Source organism: Falco biarmicus, chromosome 2, assembly GCF_023638135.1.
Source record: "Falco biarmicus isolate bFalBia1 chromosome 2, bFalBia1.pri, whole genome shotgun sequence".
NCBI classification, from domain to species: Eukaryota; Metazoa; Chordata; class Aves; order Falconiformes; family Falconidae; genus Falco; species Falco biarmicus.
This window is the reverse complement of record NC_079289.1, coordinates 89,272,733-89,293,758: the sequence shown is the minus strand read 5'-3', so window position 1 is coordinate 89,293,758 and position 21,026 is coordinate 89,272,733. Positions and strand designations below refer to the sequence as shown.

At 45.3% G+C, this 21,026-nt stretch overlaps 1 protein-coding gene across 1 annotated transcript; it reads left to right on the top strand.

Moving 5' to 3' along the window:
• The first annotated feature begins 2,935 nt into the window (after positions 1 to 2,935).
• Positions 2,936 to 16,985, top strand: LOC130144979 (organic solute transporter subunit alpha-like). Its single transcript, XM_056329319.1, has 8 exons — positions 2,936 to 3,549; positions 5,157 to 5,308; positions 5,425 to 5,498; positions 7,039 to 7,197; positions 10,209 to 10,320; positions 11,221 to 11,367; positions 12,731 to 12,836; positions 13,318 to 16,985. The coding sequence occupies exons 1-8, from the start codon at positions 3,471 to 3,473 to the stop codon at positions 13,503 to 13,505; spliced, it is 1,017 nt and encodes a 338-aa protein (XP_056185294.1). The 5' UTR covers positions 2,936 to 3,470; the 3' UTR covers positions 13,506 to 16,985.
• Positions 16,986 to 21,026: the final 4,041 nt, after the last annotated feature.

Below are 21,026 nucleotides of genomic sequence, written 5' to 3'. Positions count from 1 at the left end.
ATATCCAAACTTGTGAGAAATCTGTTGTACAGTCCTATGGCACTGAAAACTGATTTATTTTTCTAATACAAACTTTTCTTGTTAGCTTGAACTCAGCTGAACAAAATTTCCCCCAAAAAAAGAGGGCTGTATTTCCCATTTGTATTTCCCACCTGCACTGATGATGATGATGATGTCTGCTAGACTTCCCTGCAACCAAAATATGATAGCCTATGCTATATATCCTATGCAATCAAGTTTTGAGTTTGTCCTGTGAGACAGGCTGCAGGATCTCCTGCTCTTCAGTTTCTGAGCCAGGGCTGATATCAGGATTTCTGTCTATAGGCTTGTCCCACCAATATGGGATAAAGGGGCTGTGTCACCTTCTGAAGGCCAGTATGCCTCCTTCAGAGAGAAACCACAGACAGCATCATCGCCTCTGGACGGCACGCCGTGGGGACAATGATCACAACAGGCATCCAGTTCAACAGAGCTGAGAGGATCCAGTTATTCCTGCAGTGAAACAGGTGAAAATGAAAGTCACCATAAAAATGGAAGAGAAACATCTACAGTGTTCATTAAATAGCACACTGGCAGAAGCAAAGGGGCATGTTCCTTGAGACGAAACAAACGTGAGCAGTACAGTATCTGGAAGGGGGCTGAACCACAAAATACTTGAAAGCCCCTGGTAAACAGAGGCAGTGAGAGGCATTCACAGGTGGTTTTTATTCGGAGGAACTGCGAAAATCTCTTGATGCATCAACACGGACAGGTGATCCATTTATAAATACTTTTCTACTGCTGAAGGTGTTTCTTGTGGCAAATATCATGTGTTAACAAAAAGGTTAAACCAAAAACTGGAATAGCAAAGCTGGGAGGAAAATATAATTAGTCTCCTGGGATTCAAAGGGTTTGCTGTTGGTGTAGAGATCTAGCATTTGGCTTAGAGGGCAGTGCGAGAGGGCACTGCTGAAGAGCCTGGCATAAGAAAGTGTGCACAGAGCAGCAGACCTCCAACTGTGGTAGCTGAGGGGTTGTGGCACGTTCTTCAGTTTGGTTTATTAAATTTAAGGACTGACAGGCAAATAATGTTGCCAAGACATAGCCTAGAATGTGAGGAAAAGGTGACGCACGCTGCCCTGAGACACACGGCAGCTTTTAAGGAAGTGGATCTAATGTCCAACCCAAAGATGGCAGGTGATGTTTCTAACAAAAAGGAATAGCAGGTTTGTAGTTTTGGTTTTAGACTCTATTCTGCACGAGAGACTCCGGTAGAAGAGAGAGTAGGATGGATCAGCAGCTGAGAATTGTTAACTTCTAAACTTCAACCTATTAATTTTCTATAGGGCTGAGACAAGAAGTTCTCTAATGCCATGTCCAGTGTATGCTGCAGTAATTGCTCCAAACTGGTCTAAAATATGACTGTCAGATCCAAAATTGTTACTGTGTGGATTCTTCAAGGAATTCTTAAGTCAAAGCAGACTCTGGGTTCCTTCTAAATATGGTAAAATAGCCATGAGTTTTGTCACCTCTACACTTCATGTGTGAATTTCTTTAACAAAAGCATTGACAGAGCTGCTTCATTCAAAAAAATGGATACGCAGGAAAGGGATTTTTTTTTTTTTTTTTTTTTTTTTTAGCTTTCATGGAATACAAGGAGCTGGCAACCAAAATAGCAGCAGATGAGAATCCTGTTGTCTCTGACTAGGAAGAACCCTCAAAAGCCTTGGGGGCCATCTTTCCATCTCAGTAAATCATAACTTGAACCTTCACTCACATTTTTGAATATGTGATCACCTTCAAATAAATAAATCAAGCAAACTGGGTAGAAAATCTGTGGTCTGTTAAGGCTGTTTCCCCCTCTATTACCAACTGTGTCTGCAGGATGCATAAACAGATTTCCAAATAGAAAATAAGGTGGAATGATGTTTCAAGAATTGTTCCTGTATCTTTCTGCAGCTGGGCAGCAGCAGATGTGCTGGATGGAGGATGTGCTGGGCAGCCTGTCAAGACTGGGGAGATAACACTTCTATAGCCAGTTACTGCTGCATCCCTCCTGGTGAAAGCTCTCCCCTTCACCTTTCAATGCAGTGAAAGAAATGACAGCAATGCTGAGGAGGACTCAAGATAAATGGCTTTGGTCTGCAACCAAGCCCTCCTGACAGTAACAGAACAGGCTGCCAGCAGCCTCATCTGTCTTGCTCCCAAATCCTGCTGCCCTGGAAGGGATCTGCCTTTTCTCAATCAAGTACCTGCTGGTGTTAGCCTCTAGGCAGTTCAGTTCTCTGCATCCCTGTGTTCTTAATACTAGCGTTTCAGTGTCCGGCCTATCCTTTCCATAAAACCTTTGGGAATCCTGTGACAACTGCACGATGGCAGCTTTTACCGCAAGGGCCCATGGTGCCTGCTAACATCCTACAGTCCCTAAATTCCTTGCCTGCTCTCAATTTGTTCAAGTTCCTGGAATACATATGAGAGGCCTCCCTTCATCAACGTGGTATTTCAGCTGGTTTGTGCTTTTCCTTTATCTACTAATTTCTGGCATTCCTTTGCATTTTCTCCCATGCTTATTCCTCAGCCGTTGTTCCCGAAGACTATCCCACTGTGGCCCCAGGATCTTTTTCCTGAGTAGCAACAGCTCATCATTGCACAGGTACTGTCCTACTTTGCATTTATTGATACCGTGTGTCACCTGGCGCTGTAACCATCCCTCTGCTGCTTCTTGCAGCCAGGTTTCAGTGTGACTACCCACAACAGCTCAGTGGGTCACCAAAGTGCATCATTTCATTCCTCATTTCCTTTCCCTGGAAATGGCCTGAAAAGGCTCAGGCTGCATAAAAGGCCCTTCCAGCAGGTGAAAAGTGGCAAAGCGGAGAATCCCTTGGTGTACTCCTACGCTTAGTGCGCTCTCCTTTGCCCGGTGCAGAGGATGGTGCACCTCTTCTCCTCATAGCAGCCAAGATTATCGGGACGCCTTTGGTGCCGGGCTCCACGGACAGTCCTTCGGAGGCCTCTGCGCTGACCAACCCGCCTCCCGCCTCCGCGGGCCCCGGGCAGCGCGCAGTGCCCAGGGCCGCTCCGGCTGGGCCCCGGGGACCCAGCCCGCCCCTCGGCCGGTCCCTCACCGCCCACAGCCCGCGCTGCCGTGCGACACCCGGCTCCGGGCGCCCCCACACCCCGGCCCGCGAAGGAAGGGGACGGCGGGCGGCCTCGCTGGCTTAGCCAAGCGCACCTCCACGGAGGCCGAGCAGAGCCGCCGGGACGCGGCTCCCCGCAGACGGAGCGGGGGGCGAGGGGGACGCGGGGCCCCCCGGGCCCGCACTGCCCACCCCGGTGCGCGGGAGGCGGCGCGGAGGCCCGGCCCCGGGCTAATCATTAACCGCCCCGCGGCGGCCCCGAGCGGCCGGGCTGCATCGCCCGCGGGCACGGACCCCGCCGCCCGCCCCGCGTTCCCCCACAGCACCGCGGCAGGGGCCGGCGGCCACGCCGCCATGGGGGGCGAAGCGAACGGGACCGCCGACCCGTCCTGCGACGCCAGCGAGCCGCCCTACTCGCAGGAGCTTCTCCAGAGTAAGTGCGTCCGCCCGCGCCGGGGCGAGGCGTGAGGGGGCTGCCCGCTGCCGGCCGGCCCCTCGGCCCCTGCGCCGGCCCGGCGCCCTCAGCACCCACCCGCGGCGGCTGCCCCTGCCCCCGGCCCCTGCCCCGGTCCTGCCTCTGCTCCCACCTCCGCCTGCCCGGCCGCCCTTCTTCCCGGCGAGGAAATCCCCCGGGCGGAGGCAAGGGGGGCCGCCCGTCCCGGCCGGGCCGCCGCCTGCAGGGGCCCAGCTGCCTCGGCCTCGGGGAAGGGAGCGAGGACGGGACCCCCGTGCCCAGAGCCGCGGGCCGGTGTGTGACAGCGGGGTGGTGGGCGAGGGGGAGGGTGGTCGGCGGGGAGCGCCGGGGCCGCCCGGGGGCTGCCGAACCCAGCAGCCCCAGCCCCGCGCCTGGCCTCGGGCTCCCCCGTGGTGGGATCTGCGGTGCGGGGTGCCCGCTGCGGTGCGGGATGCCGCGGTGCGGGATGCCGGCTGCGGTGCGGGGTACCCGCTGCGGGATGCTGCGGTGCGGGGTACCCGCTGCGGTGCGGGATGCCGGCTGCGGTGCGGGGTGCCGGCTGCAGTGCAGGGTGCCCGCTGCGGTGCGGGATGCTGCGGTGCGGGATGCCGGCTGCGGTGCGGGGTACCCGCTGCGGTGCAGGATGCCGGCTGCTGTGCAGGGTGCCCGCTGCGGTGTGGGCAGCTCCGCCTGCAGCCAAGCCTGGTCGTGTTGGGGTTTTTCGAAGCAGGCTGGGTTCAAGACGCAGGGGCAGGCAGGTTCTCACCTTTGAGACACTGCTCAGTATGCTTCTAGATAGGCTGTGGCCACAGTGGGAGTTACTGCTAGTGGTGAGCATGAACTTCTCCTAAGTTAAGCATGACTCCACTGGGGTGCTTGCTTCTGTCTCCTTTCTTGGGCAAAAATACACCTCAACCATCAGCCATGGGTAAAAGCTGGTAGCCATACCAAACGTCAGTGGAGATGTAAAACCCATCAGCCATGGGTAAATGCTGATATCCATATCCAGCTTTAAGGGAGAAGTAAAAAAGAATTTGGTGAAGGCATCAAGTTTCATCTCAGCAAAAATGTCATGGGCTTATTCTTACATTGCCCCACAGACTCCCACCAAGCCTCTAAAAACTGCATGCTTAAGGAAGTTATGCACAAACATCACTACGAACATACAACGAAAGCAAAGTACTAATACTGAGTAAATACATTTTTTCTTGTAGTCCACCTGGAAAAGTTCCCAGAATATGCATTTACTTTATTTACTTATGTATTATGTAGTTACATTCATCTAAGGACATTTCTTCTGGAACTCTGCATTTCTGAAGGGGACTTTTGCATCATGCTTTGAGAACATGGAGGTATATTCTTTCCATATGCTGTCTGTGGATCCTGGAAAGATGTAGTCATGAACTTAAGTTTAGGTATTTGAATCATCCTGTGGAGTCAATGGTCTATCTAGGTGGCTAAGGATGAGTGCCAGTCTTTGCAGGAATAGGGCTAAGCACCCCCTCAGAGATTGTTCCTTTACGTGAAATGTTTGGAATGTTTATGAAATAAACCAGAACTCTCTGTTTCCTTTTCACTCTTTGCAGGCCTTGACCTACCAGGGAGATTTCTCTTTGCAATCTTGACTGTGATGATGCTAATTGCCAATCTGGTGTTTATAGAGGAAGCGGTCTACATCTACCGGAAAATCCCCTCTTCCAAAAGATCAATCATCATTTGGATTAATGCTGCAGCTCCAGTAAGTTATCATGGAAAAGAGATAAAATTGAACGTTGAAAGTAGGGTTTCCCTGAAAATCCACATGAATCTTCTTTATCTCTGCCCTTTGTACAACCCTCCTCCCTTTCTCTGTAGGTGATCGCTACTACTTCATGCACTGGCATGTGGATTCCTCGTTCAACAATGTTTACAGATTTCACAGCAGCAGTGTGAGTATTCTGCTTGTTTCTAAACGTTGCCCCAAACCCTGAATTTCTTCCCTTTAAACATCTGCTGCTCTTGGTAAATACAGTCATTTTGTAAATTTAACAATTTAGTAATTTTTGGGTTGGGTTGAAATCTCTTGGCAGCTCTTTTCTGGGAGGTAGAAAATGCTGAAGCTGTTCCCGGTGCTGCAGTCCCCTAGTGTGGGAACCTCAGTGTGAAAGATCTGTGACTCGCATGTAATTGATCCCTCAGGCTGACAGCAGCTTTGAAGCAGTACTCTTTCTGTCCTCTCTCGGTGTGTCATGTGGAAAGAGATTCTGACCTGTGACCTCTTCTCTGTGCTTTTACTAATGATGAGCTATGGAGGTCTATTATTAATAGTGGCAAGTGAACCTCCGATGAGTATATCAATGTAAAAATGTTCCACGGTTGTCCTGATAAAAGCAATTTCTGTATGAGCATGACAGCTGTGACATGCGCAGAGAAGAAGTGAGAAATGTGGTCCTGGCTTTCTGGAGGTGATGGTGTGGCCGTGGTAGGCAGAGCCAGGTCGAGGGATGCTGTGGCCTTAGGCACTCCACAGTTGATTTTGGGATCATTTTGGAGCCCACTGCAGGACTGTATCACAGACTCTTAGGAACAGTCCCATCCCACATCACACTGCATTTACTAAGAGAGTAGAGTCAAAAATGAGGGAAAATACAGGAACAGGGAACACTGTTAGCATGCAGCAGTTTGTGCAGGGAGTGCAGATTCCCAGAAGCTTCCAAGGATCCAGTCCTGTGGCCCTTTTAAGCCTGTCTAAATCCCCCCTTCTCCCTTGCCCAAGCTGCAGGTTCCCTCACTTGCATCCACTACTATTCAGTGTCCAGCTGCACAGCAAGCTCCTTCAAAGAGGCAGTGCAGCTGAAGAGGACTTCTTTTATTTGGTGAGGCTGGATTTCAGTGAATCACTTCCCTAAATCAGCTTGGGACAGGGAGGAAAGGGCGGTTGCACCATCTGTAGTTCCTAGGAAGGGTTGAGAATGTGCAGCTGGTGAAAGGAGGGAGAGACAGGGTTGCAGCAGTCAGTGCTTGGTTCAGCTTTGGCTGCAGAGGAACCACACCCTGACGGGGCCAGCACATTACATGATAGCTAGCCATGTTTGTTGGTGGTTTGTTAGGTTTTTTTGGAGGAGGAACAGGACAAGGACTTGTTCTAAAAAGTTTGTGCCGGTCAGGACTAGAAAACTGATGGAAAAATATGGCCATAACGACCTGGGCCAGAAAAGCCTGGGCTTTAGTACTGACTCTGCCACCAGCCACCAGTGTGGCTTTGGGAGATTCCATAGCTGCTCTGTGCCTCGGTTTATTCCTCTTTTGGTGAAGTTTGGGCAGTTCTGTCCTCTAAGATGGTGGAAAGTTTTTCACAGCTACTGCTAGAATTTTTGTTGATTACAAAGCGCAAGCCATAAAAACCCTGGACAGACGGTGGCACTGGCCTGCGTGGGCATACGAGAGAGACACAGATAAAATCAAGCTGGCATTTTTTTCTTTTCCTAGATTTTTTGCCATAGTCATCCACAAGTTTTTGATGATGATGATTAAAGAGTGTGGAGGTCAAAAGCTGCTCCTCAGGCGGTTTGAAAATGATCATTTCAAGATTAGCACTGGTCCCTGCTGCTGCTGCTGCCTTTGCCTCCCTCGTGTGCGCATCACTAGGTGAGTTGCCCTTTAAGATTTCCCAGCTAGAAAACGGCTGCTGGAATTCAGCCAACTTGGCAAGGGCAGGCATACAGCAAAGGGCCTCCCTGCTTCCCGAAAGTCAGTCTCAAGCCATCTTTTTTTAAACGGTGCCATCACTTTGGGGCTGTACGCCACTGCTAATTTATTTCGTTTTTATAATGCAGAATTTTGCGTAAGAGTGGAGAGCATGAGTTCTCTCAGTCTAATCCAGTGCAGCGTTCCCACTCCTAGTAATGTTGAGTACTGTGTTACCTCCTCAACTAATCCTATTCTCTTCCAAGAAACCGTTTCTATAGTAAGCAGTGCTGTGCGGGAGGAGGAATTTCTACTCTAGAAAACCTAATAATTGAGATTTCAAGTTTCTTTTCATTCCAGAAGGGAAAAAAATGTCTCCAGATTGAGTATTTTTCACAAGCAGAATTGTCCAATTGAGGCTGTCTTGAAAGAAAATTTCTTTTACTTTGATAAAATTGAAGTGTTTCATTCTGATTTTGACTTTCAAACTACTTCAGATTAAAATAATTTTTAGAACAAAAAAAAAGATGCAATGCATGGAAAGCTTTGGTCTCAATGAAATGGCATTGTCTGGTAGGGCAAAAGCAAATATTTTTGTCTACTAAGCTTAGTATTAAAGCATATTTGAGAAGTGGCGTAGGGATGCAGAGCTGTGCCTGCGGGAGCCGATACACTGTAACATAAACCATGCTTCCTGTGAGCACTGCCTGCTGGAGCTCCTCCTCTGGCTAATGTCACCCTGTCATTTACACGCCTGGAAACCTCGTGTATTTCCCAGGGCTCTCCTATTGGCACGGAGTAGGAGAATGTTTCTCTCATTAACAGCAGAAGCTGAAGGACTAATGTGCAAGACAGAGACTTTTCTTATGAGGCCCTGGACATTAGTGTAAGAGGGACATTAGGGGCCTGGTTAAATGGAAGTGGTGAACAGAATGCAGCATAGTAGTTTGTGACGTGTTTGCAAACCCCCTTATTTTTTACTGTAATAATTCTTCCTTAAACTGCCTTATTCAGTATTAGAATTTAAACTCTTGTTGTGTAATTTTATTTTAATAGAATAACACTAATTATTTACATGGAGGTGGCACTGAGAAGAATACGTAGTAAACCAACCAAAAAATGTACCTCCAAAAATGGATGTCATACAATAGTGTAAAATCAGCAACTACTTATATGGATCTAAATGACTCCCACTGAGTTTCACGGGCATTGCTTCAAGCTCATTTCAGTGGTCAGAGCTGAAAAAATTCCATGAGGCAGAGTTGTGCTATAGATCTAACGTGTCATCAGTGTATTTGGTTTTCTTTCTGTGTCTGTCACCCTCTGTATAGGTTGTAGTAGCTGGGGGCTTGGGAGAGGATCTTCTACTATTCCCTCCTGTTGGTCAGTCAAGTGATAGCTTATGCAAAATGATATTAGCTAATATTAACTCCTTTCAGGAGCTAGATAGTGCCTACTACTGCTGGGAGGAAAGACAGCGGTTTTTTAAAAAAAGGCTTTTGCTCTGCAGAGGGCTGAGGCCTCCTCCAGTGTCTGTAGCACTGGGAAACCTATCTGCTATCTTTGCTTCTGACTTCTAGCCTTTTCCCATTACAGGGTACAATTTTTTGAAATATGAGCAAGCTATACCAGAGAAAGGTTAGTCTCATATTCCTCCCACAGGTACCTTCTGGGTAAGCAGGGAGCTGCTCCAGTGGAGGGGTTCATTCTTTTAAAAAAGACATATACTGTCGAGCAGTCCTGGGAAACCTAACAAGATACAGTACACAGATGAGGCAAAGTAACAAGTCATACAACAGGGAGAGATGTGCTGGAACAGGTCTGATGGTCAAGAAAGATAGACCTGTGTTGACAAGGGAAACAACTTGTGGTGTTGCAGTGACCACACTGTTTGTCGTATTATTCTTTGAAGCCTTTTGGGAATAATAAATCTTTGAAAAGGCAAACACACTAAGTGGCTGGCCAGTTGCAGGCCTTTCCACATGTGTTTGTGCCATTCATAACCCTGTGGTTATTAGCTGTATTCATTGAGCAATTCCTATCATTCCCGGTTCATGGCTATATCCTGTAGCATACTGAATGGCAGCCTGTTGTCTGCTGAGGCATCTCTGATGGCAGTCTCAAGGGCCCAGGGAGCTACAGCGAAGACAACATTGACAGTATGGGAAATAATACACAGTAACAGACTAAAACATGAGCCAGCCATAGCAGCCACAGCTTGTCCTGTGAAGAATGAAGGAGAGTTCAGGCTCAGCTTTTGTGCCCTCTGTTAGAAAATGCATTTTCCCCTTTCCTGGTGGCCTTTAATGCTGGCTGGCCAGGTTGCTGTGTATGGGCTGTGTTCTGGACCCAGTAAGTAGTCAGGAGTAAGGACAGAAGTAACGAAATCCTAAGCTGTCCTGCTGGCCTTGTGCAGTCTGCCAAGTGAAAGATAGTTCCCTTCTTCGGTTAGAGTACAGAGGAACAAATCCAGATGCTTACATGGTAGTATTTATGATGCCTTGAAAAACTACCAGTCCTTTCACCTAGGTCTGTATGATTCCCTTTCTTGGTCTACCACAGAACTAGGAAGTGTCTGAACAGGAAGGCTGAATTGCCCCGTTTCACTGGAGCACTGAAATAGTAAGCCAACAAGGCAAGAGCAAGTGGCATTATTGTTCAGAAACCAGTTATGTTGCTACTGGCTCTCTGGTTAACTTCAAGGCAGAGAAAGGCATCATGTTTTGCCCAGCTCTGGTTAGTATGTGATTGCTGCAGAACAGGAAAAGTACTATTTTTATAGAGACTTTACAAAATAAACACTGGGTAATTCTTGGAAAGATTTTCTAATCTGCTCCTCCCTGGATTTTGACTACATGCTACAGGAGTGGAAAAGTTTTGCAGTTGACAGTATCCAAAAATGTTATTAAGGTTGCTAATGAGATCTTGATCTATGTAATTTTTTATTTTTACTTTTTTTTTTTTTTGGCCAGGCGAACCCTCTTTTGGCTAAAGCTGGGCACCTTTCAGTTTGTTTTCCTTCGACCCATGCTCATGTTTTTATCAATAGTGCTTTGGACTAATGGCAATTACACTCTTTACAATGTAAGTAAATGTTTTAATCAGAGATGCTCCACAAAATCCATAGGTTTTAGGGTTGACGTTACTATCTTAGCCTACAACTAAACTGTGAAATCTGGGAGTCACTTCCAAGTGAGTCCTTAGTGTATTCTTTTGAGACCCTGAAGCATATAATTTCTGCCTTCCTCCAGACTCTCCATTTCCTGGCTTCTCTTGGAAAGAAACTTGGCATCAGGGTGGGTTGGGCATCAGATCATGCTCCAATATGTTCCCCAGCTTGTATGGTTAGAACAGCAGGACTGCATGTTGCCCTGTGAGATGTGCCTGCCCTGTATTTTGTAAGGTACAGCCTTAAGAAACAAGTATATTGGCTAGAACATAAACAGGAAGCCTAATTCTATGTTTTTCTGTAAATCATGGTGACGTTATATCTGTGCAAAGTAGAAAAGATAGTACTGTACTTCTGCTTTGTACTATATATGCTGCAAGATGGTGGAGAAGTCTGTGTCTGCTAATAAGTTTGCACCTCTTGGATAACTCAGTTTAAAAGTAATAGATTTTTTTGTGGTTTCATGGTATAAAATAAATGACCCCTCTGAGATGTCATGCTGAATTGCTGTCATGAGATGCTGAGCGTTTCCAGGTGCTGCTGGGGTCAGACTGAGGGGCTGTGTCACTTGTTACCTTCCCAGGCTGAACAGATCGACATGCTGGTGCCTGCTGGGTGACAGCACTGTGCTAGCACTCCAGTTGGTACTGTGCAGTTTCCCCACGCAAACCCCAGCAACTGCTGATGCCATCAGCTTTCAAGGAGGTAGAAACAAGCATTTTAACATCTGCATCATCCAGTTCACAACTTCTTTCTGGAAATAGTAAAATGCACTGTAAAGTTTTATAGGTATGCTTGTTTGATTTGCTCCTCAGTTATCTCCCAAAGGAGCTGCAATATGGATTAGCTGCTTCGTTGGTGTCCTCACCATTATTGCTCTGTGGCCAGTTGGAATCATGTTTCAACAAGTTAGGACTCTCCTTATCTGTAAGAAGATCATCCCAAAGTTTGCTCTTTATCAGGTGAGAAGTTTAATATTTCTGATAAGAATTTCTCTTAACTGCTCATATAACACTGTCTTTCTAGTTCTTGATCCTTTGTTGAAAAGTTATAGTATTTTTTGCCCCCCATTAAATACACTGTGCATATTTTTACCTGATGGAAGCTGCATCCTGTTGAAGCACTCTCCGTGGCTGCTGTTCAGTTTCTGCTTGAGCCAATTTACCTCTAGACTCTCAGGAGTGCTGGAGATGTGAAAGCTGTGTAAAATCCCTTTATCTTTAGGCAACTGAAATCAAAAGAGCACCTTCTGCAGGTCTTGAAGGAAGCTTTGTAGATGCAGTATCCTGAAACACAATGTTAAAAAGCTGGTCTGTACTTTCAAAAGCTAGGAGAGGATGTGGAGCTTTGTGTGGGTGGCTGTTTGAACTGTTTTCAGCATGTCACAATGTGTTGACAGTATTTTTCTTGGCCGTTCAGCACTTCAGAGTTAGACAATAATGAAAACACTGGCTGGGAATCATTAAATAGTAAGGAACAGAACCAGACAGGTTAGACTGAAAAAAGCCAGAGTCAGGGCCATCCTCTTTCACATCACCCTGAAGAGAATACAGCAGAAGCCTCGGATATCCATCCTTCTTGAACAGGACTTACAGAAAGGCTGGTGCATTACAATCTCTTAAGTAAATTATTAAGCACTCATAAATGCAATAAACAGGATAATCACATCTGCAAAGCTACGTTAGGGTGAATCCAGGTTTAGGATGGCAAACTGTTAATGCGAGGGTTTATACTCAGGCAGTTACAGCAGCAGCTAGAGAGACGCTTTGGTATCTCCAAGGCAGTGAAAGCCTAGCTCAGCAAGTAGCAGGTAATGCGATGTGTGATTGTTGCTGAAACCAAGCTGTTAAGAGTCCTTCAACCCTTCTGGCAAAGAAAGCCAGTCTCGCATAACTTAAGGAACACCACATCTCCCTGCTGTGGCAAAAATTGGAGACAACAGAAAAAAAAGTTCTTTCAGGCCTTCCTGCACTAAGGGAGAACATAAGCCCATAGGTCAGATTAACAGGAAGCTTTTAAAACATTGTTACCTATGGTTTACAGTCCCAGCTGGGAGGTCTGTGTATGTTGCACCTTCCGAATGAAGGGCTGAGAAGAAACACTTTTCAAACAGAGGTTTAATTTAATACTCACATTCAGAGCAGTATTATCCTGACCTAAGGATGACTTCTGCAGTGGCAGGCAGCCTGCTGGTAGATGGGAGGAAAGGGAGGGCAAGAAGGGAGGAATGAGGCAAAAGAGAGTCTGTTATGAAAGCAGAATTGTTGTGTGAACTATAAACCTTTTTCTGGTAGCTAAGGCATCTGTTTTCTCTTTCTGGTGCAGTTTATTCTCATTCTGAACCACTTGCAGGCAGCTATTATCAACTTGTTGGCCATGCAAAGAATCATTCCCTGTGCTCCACCACTCTCCTCTTCAGCAAGAGGAGCATGTAAGTTCTTTTGGAAAGGATGTTCTTTTTTTACTTAATAAAGGTGCCAGTTCAGTGTCGCTAACTGCGTTATCTGGTGTTTTCCCAAAATACTGATCTCCTGGGATCATGTAGCTTTTGGAGAATCTCAGATTTTACTTAAAAAAACAATAACAGAAGTTTTACAGCTGTCATAGTCGCAGAGAAATACTTTATAATGAGAAGAGGTGGAATCAGAAATGAGAAGAAATCAACATGCATAATTACTATTAAATCTCTTGTGTTTTGGATGCATAACTTATTACATGCTTATTGATTGTCAATAGTCTAATTCTGTAACTGATTTTTTTTGCCAAGTGTGAAAGATACTCTGTGATGGGGACAAGATAGTAAAGTTTGTTCCTTTTGCACAGAGGAAAATTAATAAGCCAGGTATTCATTTTGTGTCTGATAGTTATTTCCTCCTCTGGGGGGCTTTTCTTTGCTTTCCTTTTTTTGGCAGATATGACCCAGCAGCTCCTCATCATAGAAATGTTTCTGATAACCCTAATCTCAAGGGTGGTCTATCGGAGAAGATACGATGACCTAGAGCCTCCAGACTGTATGGCTGAAGAAGCTGGGGAAAAGCAGCAGACTCCAAAGACTGTGTTGAATGGCACAGTTAGTGAAGATGGATTGCCAAGGGTTTAGAAGCCCTCTGTGCTCCTGTTCTGCCAGAGCTGGAAGCTCAGCTTCAGGAGCTTGTCTATTCTTCCACCACAATTAACCACTGTCCATGTCGGAACAACTTCTGACATGAAAGGCCTGTGAGCTATAGTACTGGAAGTACCACTAGTGGAAAGATAACCCTGTTTATTCTCCAGTGATAGATACATGGTGTGAGTGTTTTCATACCATGTAATTTAGTAAGATTTCATACCATGTACTTTATGCTGTTATTGAGCACTTGACGATAACCAAACTGTCTCACAATGTGATTTGATTTTATTTTTATTTTTTAGCTATTAGCATGGCTATAATTTAGTTAATTCAGAGTCATTCTTGTCCATCTCTTTTGACTTTTTAAAATCTTATTTCACCCTGGATTGCTGTCATATGTTCAACACAGCATTTCCCCACCCTCCCTCCATTAATATTTATCAGCCCTCACTCTGTGCTACAAGCTCTCCATAGCTAATTCTGACCAGTAAATACATTTGCATATGTATGTTTAGAAATCTCCAAACCTGTCTGGGCTCTCCACCTACAGAAATTATTATGTCTTTAGGGGGCAAGACTTTTCACATTACTTGGCAATTCACCTCCTAACTTGGTAAACACACAGTTGCTATTTGTAAATATGCCACTGGCAGATGTTCTTCCTAGGGACAGCAGATTCTCTCTCACTGGCCTGGAAAAAGAAAGCGAGTTAGAATCTGAGATGTTATGTGATGCTTTGTTTCTCTGCTTGGAAAATAGGAATAATTATACTCAGGATCCTTGCGCTAACAGTGTCTGTGAGGATGAGGCCAATTGAAAGGGCTATTGAGGGTGTTGGTTGACAGCCAGCTGAATATGAGCCAGCAGGGTATCCAGGTGGCCAAGAAGGCCAAACAGCATCCTGGCTTGTACCAGAGGCGGTGTGGCCAGCAGGACCAGGGCAGTGATCGTCCCCCTGTACGTGGCACAGGTGAGGCCGCACCTTGAACACTGTGTTCAGTTTCGGGCCCTTCACTGCAAGAAAGACATTGAGGTGCTGGAGTGTGTCCAGGGAAGGGCAACAAAGCTGGTGAAGGGTCTGGAGCACAAGTCTGGGGAGCGGCTGAGGGACCTGGGGCTGTTTAGCCTGGAGAAAAGGAGGCTGAGGGGAGACCTTGTGCTCTACAACTACCTGAAAGGAGGTTGTAGCCAGGTGGGTGTCAGTCCCTTCTTCCAAGTAACAAGTGATGGGACAAGAGGAAATGGCCTCAAGCTGTGCCAGGGGAGGTTTAGATTGGATATTAGGAAAAACGTCTTCACAGAAAGGGTTGTCAAGCATTGGAACGGGCTGCCCAGGGAAGTGGTTGAGTCCCCATCCATGATGGTATTTAAAAGACATGTAGATGTGGCATTTAGGGACATGGTTTAGTGGTGGACTTCGGCAGTGCTAGGTTTCTGGTTGGACTGAGTCATCTTAAAGGTCTTTTCCAACCTAAATGATTCTATGATTCTGTGGAATCTCTTTCAAAAAATTCTTACCTCCCCAGCTTCTTTACCCAAAACCTGACCTGCCCAGGTATCCAGTAGGACTTCAAGTATAACAGGATCTTTTCAGTTTACATTTGTTGCTCTGTTTTGCATAAACCATTTTTTACTTTTTGCAAATGATCCTGATGTTCTTGGATAAACCTAATTGCTTTGGTTTATCTCACTATGATTTATAAAATGATACTGTGTTTAGTAAGCATTTGGATATTCTGTTTGTTCGGACGGGAGGTACAGTGCCACATACTAGCACTTGTCTAATCTCATCTAGTCTGATCCCTAGAAGTAAATACCAAATCCACATGTCAAGAATCTTTATTCCATACGTAGGATGGGAAAAGGTTTCATGTTGGCAAAGTTGTTTGTAACATCTTTTACCCATATTGTATCAAATGTAATTTATCATCAGAGCAAAGTTAGGCAAATCATAGAATAGTTTGGGCTGGAAGGGACCTTTAAAGGTCATCTAGTCCAGCCCCCCTGCAACGAGCAGGGACATCTTCAACTAGATCGGGTTGCTCAGAGCCCCATCCAGTCTGTCCTTGAACGTTTCCAAGGATGTGGCATCTACTGCCTCTCTGGGCAACTGGTTCCAGTTTCACCACCATTGTCGTAAAAAATTTCCTCCTTCTATCTAGTCTGAATCTGCCCTTTTTTAGTTTAAAATCATTACCCCTTGTCCTATTGCAGCGGGCCCTACTGAGAAGTTTGTCCCCATCTTTCTTACAAGCTCCCTTTAAGTACTGAAAGGCTGCAATAAGGTCTCCCTGGAGCCTTCTCTTCTCCAGGCTGAACAACTCTCTCAGCCCGTCTTCATAGGAGAGGTGCTCCAGCCCTCTGACCATTTTTGTGACCCTCCTCTGGACACGGTCCAAAGGATACTGGGGCTTTAATTTTACTTTACAGTGAATTAAAAAAATGCTTTCAGTTTGGGAGTTGGTGGAAGATGAAGTATTCTGAAAAGAGCTAGTGAACCATCTGAAAGTAGAAAAGGGGGCTGAATTAAACAAAATGGTTTTTTCTTTCTGACTGGGACCAGGAATAATATTTTCCTTAACAGTTGAAGGATTCCATTATAGTAGAAAAATTGAATTATTTTTGTTTTGAAGTGGTTGAAACAATGTTTATATTTAATCTTTTTTTCTGAGCAGGCAGTCTGGGAAATTAATACAGATTATTGAACTACATTAATGTGACAGGATCTGCACTTTTCCCTTGAAAAATAATTTAGGCGAAAATTTTCACTCTGCATTAGACTGTGTCAGTAGAATTAACTGGGATCAGTTGACATATTCTTAACATGAGAAATCTGCTTAATGCATTTTAACGTTATGGCTATTAGCATATTCCTAGTGTTGCTTTATATCAGTGTAGTCTAGGCCACAGGTACATACGTAGACTTGCAGAGCAGTATTTAATTTTGTAATGGCATTGGGAATGGTTGGCTGTGAGTTCAAGCAGCTTCAAAACTGGAAAATAAATATTTTGAGTTAGTAAGGAATCTTTGTAAATTGCTGTGGAAAAGACTTTAATGACTAGAGCAAATGAGACAAACGAGCATTAGTGGAAAATGTTTCCAGTAGTGGTTCTGCAAGAGATGTGCCTCGGTGGGTGGCATCTGTGGCACAGAAGAGTAGATCCATGTGCCGTAGGGTGGACAGCGGATTTGGAAACAAATGGAGTGTATAGGTAAGTGGTGGTCTCTGTAGGTCTGGCGAAAGCAGCTGCTGGGGCATAGCAAGTCTCCACTCATTGCTCTTGGTCCGGTATCTGTTATGTCTCTGAAGTGCCTATTAAATATATCTTGCAAACATCAGTGTGGGCCTGATTGAGCCACAGGTATGACCAGCTGTTACGCTTTTGGGTAGGTATTTAATATTTGTTGTGATCTTCATCTGACATATTTCAGCAATAAAATGTACCATACTGATTGTCAAGTGAACTTCAGATTTGGCAGCAAAGATTATTTTTTTTTTACGATGTATACTAATTCCAAAAATCACTTCCTTACAGCCTTTTCAGAGAAAAACTGGACATACTTTATCTTAAATGTGTGCCTAAGAGCTTTCCTGAGTTAAGCTTATGTGAATGAAGCAGAATGTATGGGTCTTATTGTACAGGGTTTTTTTCTTTTTCTTTTTTAATTAATAATTTCTTGCCCAACTCTGGCTCAGAGCAGTAGCTGTAGCCTGCCTAACCGAGGTGTGGCACCTAGGTAGGTGCCTGGGAGCCAAAAGCCAGGGGCAGCAGGTGTCATGTCATAGGTGCTGACATGTGGCCAGGGGGAAGGAGCCCTCCTGTTGAGTCACGAGGTTCAGAAAGGATCCCCTTGCTTTCTAAACCCCTTCTCAGAGAGGAGTGTACATGTGGCTGGATCCAGTCCTAGTCTCAGGTTCAGTTAGTGGTTTTAAGTCTAAAGGATTGTATATACACAGCCACTCATCGGAGTCAACATTTGCCTGTCAGAGTCCTCTTAAGGACTTTCACCAAAACAGTTTCACAAAGTTGAAAAGATAAATGATTTATTAAGGTGACAGATATTCCAAATCTGGAATTGCCATTGATAAAAGCACTTACTGCTCGACTTACAAGTTCAGCGCTTTTGTAACAATACTTTCCCAGGGAACATCCGACACAGTTGGAGGTGCAAGTCTTACCAAAGAGGCTTCCCTGCTTGGGGAGGAGAGGTGTCCAGACCCATTGTGTAGTTGGAGTTCTCATCCTCAAAACAGAGGGTTCTAAATGCTAGATTTATACTCATGGCGAGGTGAGACTAAGTCAATTGTGTGCTAATTGGCCCTTAGCAAGGATTGTCAATTCTGGAAGGCCAGTGAGGCCTGGCGGTTCAGCGCGGGTTGGGGGATTCGGCACAGATGTGTAGGGTCTTTCTGGCTTTTACTGAAGCAACAGCAGGTTGTGAGGCCCCCACCTCTCCTGGGGTGTCACTCAGTCATTTTGATAGACTGCACCTGTCATGTGTTTTGTGAGATAAGCATGTCACTCAAGTCAAACACCCCCGGAGCCCCTCTGCTGACTGATGGTAACTTCTGTAATCAGCACCAACAACTGTGGTGCCCCGCAGGAGGTGGCCTGCGTCGCAGTGCATTTGTTCAGGCACTCCTGAAATTAAAACATTGCAAATTGCAACCTCCAAGTTGGAGCTTAGGCAGTCTGAGTGTGAAAAAACAAAACAGAAAGCCGGAAATTCCTCCAGTCACAGTTCTGATAAGGATCCCTTTCAGGTCAGTGAAAAAAAATAAACTGGCTTTCAATTATGTGTTTGTGATTAATGTATTTGAAAACATTTAAAAAAATCTAGAAGATAAATGTAGAAGGTAAATTTCACAACTCATTTTATACAGTGGCAGTAAAGTAATGAGCGTTAAGGTGAGCACATAACCTTTATGCTATGTTTTCTTCAGATTATCACATGAGGAAGGGTGAAGGTAGTTTTATTGTTGTCTATGATGATAAAAGGCACCAACACCATTAAACAGAAAGATAAGTATACACAGAGGTGTGTGATTGAAGGTTAAGGGACTTCAAGCCGTTTGGAAGCAATTAAGGAGAATACAGGAAAAGATGAGTTAGATGTTTTTGGTGGCCATGCACTAAAGACGCAGGTGTGAAGGGCAATACTGACCATGAAGCCTCCTGGGGCGTCATATAGGGCTGTGGAGCAGGAACAGCACACGCACACGGGGGGAGGACAAACGCTGGCACCTTGTAATTGGCAAAGAAAAGCTGCTCAGTGCTCTCCTTTTTCATCTGTCATTCAAGCTATTATTTCTAAAACAACACTGAGTCCTTCCTGTTCCAGAAGACCATGGTGTGGGCTCCTGTTGGCTGCAGCACTGATAGTGCTGGAACCTTGAAGAGGTTTCCCCAGCACACCTCCTTGCAGTGGCAAGCTGTCATTCCCTAGGGCTAGCTATGAGGAGCAGTGAAGCCTCTATTTAAGTGCGTGCTTTTGTGTTTTATATGTCTCAGCAGCAAACACCTCATGATTTAATACCCAAAGGATTTGTTTCAGGTGTTAAGAGGGTGCTTTTCTGATTACAGATCTTTCTATCCCTACATCCCCCCTCCAACTGTCCTGTCCGTTCCTACGCCCTCACACATGCCCCTGCCTCATCCTGCTCAAAACAAAAACACTAATGTGGAGTAGTGCTCCTCAGGGAGGAGGTGCAAGGGTGTAGGCTCATGCCTGCAGACCCAGGGCAGCCAGATGACAGAGCCTACTTGCTATAGGCACTGTCTTTTTCCAAAGAAAGACCAAGAAAAAAAAGTCAGTACAAGAGCTGAACTGTGATCCCATGGTTCCCAGAGCTGGAGCAGGGGAAGAAGTCAGGTAGCACAATAAGGATACAAACAATGGTAAAGTGAACAAGTTAGAGAATGGGTAGATTTAGTGTAAGTGGTGGAGAAACCCAGAAGAAGACTAATGGATAACAGAGAGGAAAACAGTAGGCATTTGCTACACAGCTAATGAAAATGTAGAATAGGTCTGTTGCAACAAGTCCACCTGTTCGATACATTGCCTCATGGCTTCCTTACCCTTTTAAACAAAGTCTGACTGCTGCTGACAGTTTGAATGCTACTGCTTTTACTGATGGCCATTCACGTGTTCCTTCAGGACAGTTCATGAATCTGCTTGCACCTCCCTAGCTCCCAGGGAAAACAGATCACTATTTTTAAGACACAATTTGTGAGGAAGAGGGCTAGATAGCATACTGACCTTTTTACTGCTTTAGATCCCTTTGAAAGTGTTAACTAGATATTTCTAACGTGCTGTCTGAACTCAGCATGATACTCTTTCTTTTCGCAAAGGGGAACTGAGGCAGAGAAATCTAGAGAACTTGCCCAAAGCCACACAAGGGAATTTTATGTCAGCTAGGATCAGGCTGCAGAAATTACCCAGTCTCACCTCCCTGCTCTGAAAAATACTGCCTCTTAAACGTGGTAAGATCACAAATTAAGCTAAGAGTTTCTGAGTTAAGTAATGGTTAGGTAAGTTATATCATGGTTAGATAAGCCGTCCACCAGAACAATAAAATGAGTGGGTCTTAAGCTTTCATACCCTCATTTGAGTAAGAGCTACAAGCCAGAGCATCTCTTTGTCAATTGTGGAATTGGTGTGAAGAACAGACCTTTGTATTGTTGACTTGCAAGAGAAAGTAGGCAGAATATCTTCGATTATTTTTCTCTGCTAAACCACACCTTAGTATAACTCCCCACAGATCATCGTGCAGCCTTATGAGTAGGTAACCGCAAACTCTTCATTCTTTACTTCTCAAAATCCCAGTTCCCATCAAAATGTCTCTACATAAAGACAACTAAGGCACCACATTTAAAGAGTTCTGTTTTTCCAGAATGTTCTCTTTTTGCCATTTCTCAATTCATTACCCTTTCTTTACATTAAAAAAAAAAAAGCTTGTTACACCTACACCGATGCCACTTACTGCCAAATAATCAAGCAGTTGGTGTGCCAGCGTCGCACTTGAAGACACAGGAGCTTTGCAACATGCCTAAGGCAGCTTGAAGTTTCAGAGTATTCTTCATTGTTCTTAAAACAAGGAAAAGTAAACCCTGCTGCAGAAAGTGCACTGAAAAATAGGAGAGTTTATTGAATGATTTTTATGTCTCTGTGGGAGAAATCAGACCAATTTTGGAAATATTTTGGACATTTTTGGTCAGGTCTCAGGAGAGAGAAACATTATCCAAAGGCAATTTCCCTTTTATCTGTGGATGTCTCTTCCCTTCACAACTACAAAGAGGCCACCTTCTTTAAGCCCTGACTGCCCCAGCATCCATTATGCAGATAGGGTCACAGCGTGCGTAGAAAACTAATGGTAGGATAAAATGACTTTTGTTTCCTTTAGTGCAATTTAGCAGCTGAAAAATGTCAGTTTCCCCTCTAGAGATTCAGGCATCATATCACAGATGCCTTCTGGGATCTAAGGCTTAGTTTTGATAGAGCCTGAAATC

What these genes read in the sequence shown, in the direction of transcription:
- LOC130144979 (XM_056329319.1), top strand. Translation starts at nt 3,471, where the DNA reads ATGGGGGGCGAAGCGAACGGGACCGCCGACCCGTCCTGCGACGCCAGC. An exon ending in GGATTAATGCTGCAGCTCCA is followed by an intron (nt 5,309 to 5,424) that starts GTAAGTTATCAT and finishes CTTTCTCTGTAG; the next exon opens with GTGATCGCTACTACTTCATG. An exon ending in GCAATTACACTCTTTACAAT is followed by an intron (nt 10,321 to 11,220) that starts GTAAGTAAATGT and finishes TTTGCTCCTCAG; the next exon opens with TTATCTCCCAAAGGAGCTGC.